The following is a 10,874-nucleotide window of genomic DNA, read 5'->3' as shown; positions in this document are numbered from 1 at the left end:
AATCTCAAACGAATCAGAAACCTGTCGCATATTTCAGTTATTCAAGACATATGATCAACATAAAGACAAGAATTAAAAAGTAAAATATGTATACATTTTATTCATTATAAGATAACCTCTAAAGGTCAATAAAAAAAAAATCAGGTACATAACGAAACCTCACCTAAATAAGGTAAAACTGTACATTTCTAAAGTCTATTTTTTAATTATATTACAGAAAATATCAAATATGGATGAAGTCGTACATTCAGATACAGTGTCTATCGAATCAATTAGACCACCCCTTTTGGCGATTTACCATTTTGAAAAGGAATGAGGAATTCCAGACTGAATGCATCTTTTTTCAACCAATATTTGAGCCAGCTCACTAGAGTTTTCCAAGAAGTCAGAAATCAATCAAGCATAACTACCAACCCTTAAAAGATGTTTTTCTGTTCAGGAATGCAAGTTAATAACTTATCTTCAGCAATAAACAAGAATGACCTTTTCTATTTGGGGAGGGCAATAAAGTATTAGTGATTACATTTCAGCACTAAATATACCACTTTAGATAAAGTAACATCAATAGTATAGAAACACAAAAGTAATATCAATTATTCTGTAATTTAATTCAGGTTAGCTCTAAAATTAGAAGGTGATCTCATAAATTTGTCAAGCATCTAACCTCAATTGAGATCTTTAAGCTTGGCTTTTTAGTGTACTGTTTGGGAAACAAATAATAAAAAAATAATAATAATACTAATGGGTGGTCAGCACGTTTTCAGCACGCCTCACAGTTAGGAGGGTGCCGGTTTGATTCCACCTCCGACCCTCCCTGTGTGGAGTTTGCATGTTCTCCCCGTGCCCGCGTGAGTTTTCTCCGGGCACTGCGGTTTCCTCCCACATCCCAAAAACATGCTTGGTAGACCGATTGAGCACTCAAAATTGCCCCTAGGTGTGAGTGCGGATGTTTGTTCCTCTCTGTGTGCCCTGTGATTGGCTGGCAACCGGTTCAGGGTGTCCTCCACCTACTGCCTGATGACCGCTGGGATAGGCTCCAGCACGCCCGTGACCCCCGTGGGGAAAAAGCGGTACAGAAAACAGATGGATGAAGAATAATAATGACAATAATAACTAGGGTTTGGTTTAGGACTAAAACTAAGCTAATCATTAATAGTAACAAAAATAACAACAAAACAGGCAATCATCAAACAGTTTTTACATTACATAGCAGAGGACAGAAATAAACACCAAACGAATGACGCCTATTAGACATCACCAAACGCTTTGCAAGGCACGGTATGCAAATGATAAAAGCCTTAATAATATTTCATGCACATTATGAACAGACCACAAGCACTGTGCGTTCACAGAACTACAACTTATGAAACAAGGCATTTAAAAAGAAAATATTCAGATTACAAACAACCATGGCAGTGCGACTGGAATGTCTGAGTCTGACAACAATCAGCATGTCAGTTATCCTTGGAGAGATTACAAAAAAAGTAACCATAAAAATGTCCAGCAAAACAAAATGGATAGCAGACTTTCAGCATCATAGAAAAAATAAATAAGTCACGTCTGCTGGTTTTGGCCTCATGGTTCAAATAGAATTTGTAATTCTGGTCTAAACCAAATAAAAGCTCATTTGTCATTGGCTGAAGAGATTTAGTGCTAATTGGGGAATCTTGTATTGTCGCAGAGTTTTCAAGCGATGCTGTTGAGTGGCGTTGACTGCTATACAGCAAACAATATGTTGAATACTGTCATTTTAGGGCAGCATGTGATTAAGAAAGCAGATTGTTGAGACGCAGGAGAGTATAGATGTGCCGGGTCCTTGTGTGTGGGGGGATTGACACAGAAGCTCTCTTCAGAAAGCAGCTCCTACAAACACAAGGTGACAAAATGAGTTCACGCTAGCATTTACATTTACTTTATTTGTTGTTTACCCACCAGTCAGTGTGGCTAGTGTTTGCTCAGAGTTACTCACCACTCAGAGTTACTCGCCAATCAGCATTTACACTAGCCACAATTTTGTAGTTGAATAATACGCTTATGCCCAACCAACCTCCGCATATGGTAAAACAAGAACATGCAGTAAATGCTCCTTTCGCGCAGGTTACGAATGAGTGGGTAGTCTTCATGTCTGAGTGTGTTGCAACCATGTGAGGGCGACTCAGGACCAAAATAGCGGACTTAGACACGTGTGGCTTTTCCTCCGTTACCTCTTTCTTCAGTCAACACAGTCAAGTGCACACAACATTGCATAAGAAGGTTGGTCAAGCCCTGCTTACGTTGTATGAAAAATGAATAAAGGTTGTAAATGAAGTAATTGCCTGTGCAGACTATCTAGGGCTGCTCAATTCATCGAAATTCAACTACAATTTTGATTACACTCCACCATTACAAAATTGGCATAACTGTACATTTTGTAATGCATATATGCAGTCAACATTTGCATTGTTTTAAAAAAAAATTACATTTCAATTTTGTTTGGTCCATAAGCAACTTACATAAAATTAATGTTTCAAAGAAATGTGTCTACGTATGAAAAAGATTTCTTGTTATGTATCAAAAATAAACAAATCGTTTGAATAATTATGATTAAAATTATTACCAAAATAAGCGTGACATATCCCCCATTTTTCACAGAGCCCCTGAAATTCATAGCACTTATAACAAGCTTCAATTATTTACAGATTTTTGCTATTCTCGGCCATTCCTATTCCCCGCAAATAGCGGGGTCCACTCGGGACAAATGGTGGAGCGAGCAAAATTGCTGTGGCAACGATGAAAACTATTTACAACAGGCGATGCACTCTTGAAACAAAGCATATGATGCCAGAGACACAAATCAGCAGATATTGAAAAGCTGTCTGCGGTTGACAATTTTACTTTGTTGTCTCCAATGAATTCACATGTAAAACAAATCACAAGTGTCAGTGATGGGAAGGCGTAAGACGGAATGGGCACGTTCAGTGGCGGATTATGATTTCTCAGGCAAACTACCCTCATATTTGGAAGAATGATTGAGTTCGTGTTGACTTGCCAAGTCACTTGCTCTTCTTGAGCTTCCATGAGGTAAACCACAAACGAAATAACATCACCGGTTTGGGGCCTATTTTCTTCTGATTGTAATCCGGGGGGGTATAAGTACCGTATTTTTTGGACTACAAATCGCGGTTTTTTTTCATAGTTTGGGTGGGTAGTCAACAGCTGTGTTTTTTTATTTTTTATTTTAAGTGACACAAGACGAAGGTTTGGATGGATTTAATGCTTTGGAGTGACACGGATGGTTCGATAAAATTGTTGTTTATATTATTGTTATTTGATATATAGTTTATACATCGTTATATGGGCCTGTGGAATAATTTGAACTGCAACTGACGACGAGTCCGATGTCAGCAGCGCGCCGCACACGCGGCGTTGTTTACAGAAAGAATCGATGGATTCAATGATTTGGAGTGACACAGATGGTTTGATAAACGTATTATTTATGTTATAGTTATTTGAATAACTGTTAGGTCAGGCCCGTTCTCAGCTCCTTGTTTGTGTTTATGTCACGTTAGCATACCGTATCGTTTAGCCCACATATGTCAGAGTTACGGCCCGCGGGCCAGATCCGGCCCGCAAATTGATTATCTATGGCCCCCTGGATGATATTTAATTACCATTAGAACCGGCCCGCAGGCCACAGCCGCCCGCTGGTGTTTTGCACGCACCAACACTACATTTCCCACAATGCAACGGTAGCCCACGATGTCACTGCAGCGCGCACAAGCGGCTTCATTATTCATCAGTCGTCAGAGCAGAGATCAACTTTCTGATACCCCCCTCCTCAAAAATGGCTAAACGTAAGGTGGACGCTGAGAACAGAGGGTTTCAGGCCAGGTGGGAGGCAGAGTACATGTTTACGGAGGTAAGAGGCAAACCTGTGTGTCTTCTGTGTGGAGAAAATGTGGCTGTAATGAAAGAATTTAATTTAAGAAGGCTAAGAAACACACAGACAAAGACAAGAATATGGAATATGAACAAAAGCTACAGAAGGTGGAAGAATTAAAACGAGGCCTTAAGTCCAGACAGGCTATGTTCACATATGCTAAATCACAAAGCGAGCCTGCTGTCAAGGCTAGCTTTATTGTGGCAAAAGACGTGATTTTTCTTTGAAGGAAGTATTGTTTTGTCTGTGTGCCATACATTTTTGTATTTTATTTATTTATATTTATTTTTCAGTTGAATGGACTCAGGGAAAATTGCAGATAAGAGCCATGAGAAAGAATACAATTGATTTGATTTATTTTTTTATTTTACTATTTGAAAGCAGTGATCGGTAGATCATAGAGCAGCACAATAATACATTTTCAGTTTATAATGCATGCACTTTTATTTATGCATTTATCTTGGTATTAAGAAACACATTTTGTTTTTAAAAACAACTTAATTTTTTGCTGTTTGGCTGTTGAAAATGTTTTCCCTTGAAGTTACTGACAGAGCCATAACAAAATATTGCCATATTCATTTAATCATTAAATAATGTACACTGTGTTAGGTCTTGGTTCAATAGGCTATGTGCAATCATTTCGATATGTTTTAATAAACATTGAACCAGTCCGGCCCTCGGCTTGTAGCAAATTAGTTTTTTTGACCCTCGGTGTGTTTGACTTTGACATCCCTGGTTTAGCCTGTTGTTGCTGGTTCATGTTGTACTTGATGTTGGATTTTGTCAAATAAATTTCCCCCAAAATGCGACTTAAACTCCGGTGCGACTTATATATGTTTTTTTCCCCTTTATTGTGCATTTTATGGCTGATGCGACTTGTACTCCGGAGCGACTTTTAGTCCGAAAAATACGGTATATTCTCCACACTTATGAAAGGCTAAGTGCTGTAATGTCCAATTTCACAAGAAGACAAAAATCATAAGTGCTCTTATGTCCAATTTCACAAAAAGACAAAAATTATGGTATCCTTTATAAGATATACTGCAGACAAAAAGGAAAAGAGCAATTTTGACTAACACACGATAATTATTCGGTCACGGCTGAGACATAAATACGGAACGAATTCTTGTGTGTTGAAATGACATTTCAACACTTTAGCTGCTTGGCTTGGCTCACACTCCCGACTGGTGCTCTCAGTGAGCTTAATTTGCATATACATTTACAGTCCTCAATGAAGTGACAAGCCACTGAGCAGCAGCTATGCGAATGTCATAAACTAGGAAGAATGATCCTTTTAATGCTTTAATGGAAGCGAACCCCATGATTATGAAACAGTTCACTCCAAGTACAAGCAGATGAGGAGACTTAAGCCTGTTTGTGTGTGGCTGAAGGCTCCGTCTGGGTTATGTGCGCTTGATCACTGAAGGTATTACTTTTTGAACAAGGATTACCTTAACCCGCTATGCCAGATGATTTCTTTCAGAAATCCATCTGGGAAAGATTTGATAGCTATTAGGAAAAAAGTAGGGAAATAGTGCGCGTCTATAATTGGGCAAAAGGCTTCAAAAATGTGATCTAGAAAATAACTTCATAACTGGTTGTTGTTTTCTGAACGTAGTTGTTGTATTATTACAGCACTATTTTTTTTTCTTAATTCATCATGTTACACTACTTCTGCATTTGTTGAGTTACTGTCACGTGAATGACTATGGAATTATAAAATATCAGATTTAATTTGAATATACTGCCAAACTTTAATGAGAAAATGCCAAAATAAAAAGTGGATAACATCTGGTCCCTTGTGTCAATGAGTTAAGACCAATACTGTAATTTGTAGTTGTTCTTGTAAAAATACCAAATGTTTGACACTCACCTTGGAAATTTCTATCTAGTCAGGCTTCTCTCTTCAAAGATAGTGACCTCAATCTTGAACAAAATTAGTTAAGAAAAGGTATTTTAACGACTTTTGGCTTCAATGAAACAAAATATCTCACAATCGCTAGTGTCACTCAAGTTGAGCAGTTACAAAAACATTGCACAGACTCATTTCTATTCTCCAACTATTTTGGAAGGACGAACTGCACTACTGACTGATTTTTGAGGGCTGATGTTGCTAGACGATGATCTGGCAATTCTTTTGTTGATGTTGAAGTGTTCAGGTGATACATTCTTGTCAAACTCCAATAGGACGCCTTTGCCAAACACAGCATAGCAGCTCCTCGGTGTTGGCGAAATAATCCAGAACACTCTCGGCCCAATAAACTCAGCGGCAAGGGTAGTTACAAAGCTCAGCTGAGAACAATTTCAGTTATATTTTTGTTATCCCTAATCTCCTATTGCCGCTCAATTCCATTTAACTAGAATGTTGCCTCAGTCTGAATTCCCCAACACATGCAGCTAAAGCCAATAATTTTATGCAGCTGCTATGGACTACAAACAAATTTTGATTTGTGCTTTTTACTTGACACCGCTATACAGTGCTGGGTTTCTTGTAAATTGCAGACACTAAAGCTTTTTTTAATTTATATTCAGGAAAAAAAACAGTAACGTCCTCAAATTTACTGCAACTGGGTGATTGCAATGTGATGCAATGCCAAACGTATTTCCGAAAGGCATCTTTTATTTATTTATTTATTTTTGCTATCCATACTAAATGATTACCAATTTATTGGCATGAATATATATTTGTTTTGTCATGTAAGCTGCTGATTTATTAATAGTTATGAATAGGAGATTAAGTTGATGACTGCAGCCTTTGTTTTGGGCTATGTATCCGTCTTAGCCAATCATTTTGAAGCGGCTGGAAAAATATTTCAACCAAAGAGGAAAACAAACGGAGTGTTCCATCTCAACTCATATTGACACTGAAGAAGAAAAAGGATACGACTCGGAGGCCTCTTTCGATTGGGTCGGTGAGCAAGAGACCTCTGGGTGCGTACACCTTGTCATTCTGCTCCTGCACATACTTTGCAATCTTTTTTAAAACCTGTAAAGAGAACACAGAGGACAATTTAAAACACTGTACATTGCTCACAGTTGCAAAAATGTGAAAAAGATGTTTAAGAAATTAGAAATCAAGAAAAGATAAGGTGATCATTAGAAATTTCAACAAGTTTCTCTCAAAAGTTAAATAAAGCTTTGAAGCTGAAGAGCAAATGTAAAAATGAGTTCTATTGTTGTTTCACATGTAACATAATGTGTTGTGCTCAAGACGCAGTGGTTTGTAAAAACTTCTCATACAGATTCTAGAATTACATTATACAGTGGTTTGTAAAAACAACTTCAAATTATATAGAAGTGTCGTACAAATTCGAAAGCTGTCAGACACGCTATGTTCAGATGTTGTTTTGCAAAGAAAATAATACATAAATGCTATTTAACTTAAAATGTGTGAGGTATCTCAAGCTTAAGAGAACCACTCTAAAGTCATTTGATTTTTCAATAACTGCTGTACTGATCATAATATCAACCAAGGTAGATTTAGTTGGTGAAAGTGAAATGTTGAAAATGTAAATTTGTTTCCACCTAAGCCTTTCAGGTTTAGTACCTGACACACAAGGGTGTGAGCGACAAAGCTGGCTAAAATGTCAAGTGTAGAAATGGCTAGTGGTTGCTTTTTATGTCACCTTTTTTTTTTCCACTCACCTTTTCATAATGCGTCTCCATACACAAGAACACGGTATAAGCTGTCAGGCAGGCCAGACAACCTTCAATGTATGAGTGGCTTCCAAGTTTCTCTGCCTCAGCATAGAGGTTATTTAGAGTCCGCACTGTCTCCTCAAACTGCTGTTTGTCCATCTTTAACACATCATTTGGGGGGGAGGAACACATCACAAAAATATGAAGACTAGAAAATGATATGGAAAGCAGTAACAATTTACATCCTATAAAATAACAGATTGCAACCTGATACTTTTGGTTCGCTGTCTTGAACATACTCCAGCTTCGCGTTGTCAGAGATGCTAATCCCGCACATCATTACTCAGTTTTGAAACAATGACTTTCATTAGTTGGACTGGATGATGTTTTAAAACATCACAGAAAGGCTAAGATGCCCTAACAATGTGTTCTTTGAATGTCATCACCTATCAAGAGACTGTTAAGTGAAAACACACTGTAAAAATTCTGAATGTTCCAGTCTTATTGACTAAAATAAATAGCTTTAAATCTCAGTTACTCTGTCTGTAGGCTGCTCAATTATAAACCTTGCCATGACTAGCTGACATTTAAATGGGCTTCTCGGCGCAATGTCAATATTGGACTAACAGCACAGGGCTGTCCAGAACCGATTTTGAAATCGTTCTTGTGATACTGGGGGGAAAAAAAGAACCTTCAGACCAGACAAGCAGGCAGCAGAGGGAATCTTGCTTTTCTGACAACTTTCCAAAGTTCTGCTCCCGTGTGCCTGAGGAATGTGGCAACAGGCCCCAGACATCAGTGGTCTAAGACGCATTCGCTACATGCTTTGTTCTTCCTCTATTTCCCAACTCAGAGACGCTGATTCAAACAAGTATTCTCTGCCAGGGCATCTGTCCATTACATTTTGGACCTGATCTTTAGCATTCCGACAAGATTACAAGTGAGGAGGATATTCTTCTTATTAGAAATGTCAAGACAATGAAACAGTAACCTTAGAAAAGTTTCACAAAGTCCATAAGTCAACGGTATTTGATTTGATTCAGTAACTCTTCTTGTGTGCTGCAATTTCGCTGTCAAGATGTCACTTGCTCTCTTTGATACTGCATAGCTCCTGTTTGGTCACGATGACCTGTTTCCAGCCAAGATTGTTACACACAACCACTCTTCATGCTTGACCTCATCCAAGACATTAATACAATACCTGACAGCTATCAAAAATCAAACTGGTACTTTTTTGTTACCTTCACTGCACCGCAATCCCACTGAGGGGCAAACAATTGCGGCTGTTGGCAAAGGTAGCAAGATGAGTGTTCACGTCAGGGATCAACAGGGTTCGTTCAAGCTTGCAAATATACACCAAATGTTTCAGTCATTTTTCTTGTCGCAACAAAATTTTGAGCATGTTTAAAATGTGACAAGAAAAATACAGGTATGCCGAACATTTGCGACCTTGAACGGATCTTTACTCCCTTCGAAAACCCCCACAAGTATTTGTTGAACAGTGAAATCGGGGCTTTAGTTTGAAAAGATGAGCACAAGAAATCCCTACAATGCTAAAAAATACAACTACAATCACAAATTTTAACCCCTGTAGCGTTTGTTCAGGGTGAATTTGACCTAATTAGACTTGATTCATCCTTTCTCATATTTAAAGTCAGAATTCAAAACATATTTGTGTTACTGACCAGAGGAATAAAATGTGATATTTTATTGATCATCATGCATACCTTTTCAGCAAAGAGTTTTTTATTTTTAGATTCAATACGTTGGGAGTAAATCCTGGACGTGGTCACCAGCCAGTCGACCACCATGCTACTAATCAGTAATACGTAATGTATTTTTCTAAATTAGTGTCCTGGCTGGTAACCTCATTTTGGATCAAGTATTAATTTACCTGATAATTTGCTGTTCATAGCTGGCGGACGTCAATTCAACCAGACTTCTGTGAAAAGTGTATTTATGCTGGTGTTTGGAACTAGATTATTTTAGCAATTAACATTGACTTCATCTGTTCTGTTTTACTTGCTGCTACTTTTAGTCTGCCTCGAGTGATAATGACGCTTATTCCAAGTGTAGTTTTTTTAGCCACCATGATGAGGACAATTAGTTACTTGGAGAAGACCTGCATCGCAGGAGGATAATGTTTAGAAACGATCAGACACATAAAAGCAGCTCCTCTTACCCTGGTCTCCAGCTCAGAAGGGAACTTGGTTTGAAATTGACATACAGTGCCATTTGTATAATCCCTCTGTATGAAGACTTTAGCAGCAATTGCAGCCTGCTGCCTAATGGCATGTAAACTATGAGTCTGTGAAAAAATGAGATGGAAATTTCAAATAATAAATGCATCACTTAATCAAATATTCATAACAACACATTTTTTTTACACATTACTTTCGTCATTGTTTCAGTTTTTACAACGTTATTGTTGTGTAAACATTACAGTGCTACAGTGATTTAACGTAAATGAAACATACCTATAGTCACAACAATAATCAAACGGTTTTGCAAAATTGCTGAGATTATTCTATGGCAGCTCATAAAACTATTAATATGTTTGCACATCTGTTGTAGTAAGGTTGCCGTCATAATTCTCGCCGATGGCATCAAAATGCAGCGACTCGCAAACGATAACACAACTGCTCGGCCGTTTAAATAAAATATCTTTTATATAGTTGCTGACGAAACCAAGACAAAACGGTCATCTGATGCCCCGTTCGGCCAGCTCAGATCCATTATTTACAAGAAAAGAAGAAAATAAAACACTTGAACTGCAAATATGGTTGAAATAAAACACGTCTTTTTCTCTACATTGAAAAATTCTACACTGATCAAATATATCGGCAAAATTGGTCGGTTTCTAAATACACCCAATCGGTTTACTGATAATATCCCGGCGATTGTTTCTTTCCTTGTTACGAAAAATATCAGACCAACGAGCGTAAAAGTATGCATTTAACAACATTGCCTCACCCACCTCTGCCATATTGTCTTCTGTTTATCTTCCGTTAGCTATGCGGTGATCTGTACACTTGATACAGTTTTCCGTGCGGGAACGTATGCAACATAACGAATGTTCCTAGATACGCGGCGGTACGGGAATTTGCATTGGCGTGGGACGGTAAAACAAAAAACACTACGGAAATGCTATTTCAATTTAATTTATCATATGGACAAGAACCATTCAAGCACGGGACTCAAGAGATGATTCTATAATCTGTGACGTCACCGAAAATATTAACTCACATGCACCAATTACCCAATTTAACCATATTTGTATGAAGAGTATTATTTAATAATTACAGATACAATTAAA

At 37.9% G+C, this 10,874-nt stretch overlaps 1 protein-coding gene across 1 annotated transcript; it reads right to left on the bottom strand.

The window, feature by feature from the left end:
- Nucleotides 1-1,180: 1,180 nt before the first annotated feature.
- On the bottom strand, nucleotides 1,181-10,637 carry LOC119127391 (golgin subfamily A member 7-like). Its single transcript, XM_037259312.1, has 6 exons — nucleotides 10,536-10,637; nucleotides 9,741-9,866; nucleotides 7,565-7,717; nucleotides 6,804-6,905; nucleotides 5,793-5,845; nucleotides 1,181-1,863 (listed from the first exon to the last, which is right to left on the bottom strand). The coding sequence occupies exons 1-5, from the start codon at nucleotides 10,542-10,544 to the stop codon at nucleotides 5,804-5,806; spliced, it is 432 nt and encodes a 143-aa protein (XP_037115207.1). The 5' UTR covers nucleotides 10,545-10,637; the 3' UTR covers nucleotides 1,181-1,863; nucleotides 5,793-5,803.
- Nucleotides 10,638-10,874: the final 237 nt, after the last annotated feature.

The sequence above is a fragment of the Syngnathus acus genome, chromosome 9 (genome assembly GCF_901709675.1).
Source record: "Syngnathus acus chromosome 9, fSynAcu1.2, whole genome shotgun sequence".
In the NCBI taxonomy this organism is placed as follows: Eukaryota; Metazoa; Chordata; class Actinopteri; order Syngnathiformes; family Syngnathidae; genus Syngnathus; species Syngnathus acus.
The sequence above is the reverse complement of the archived record's forward strand: the minus strand, read 5'-3'. Positions and strand labels throughout refer to the sequence as shown.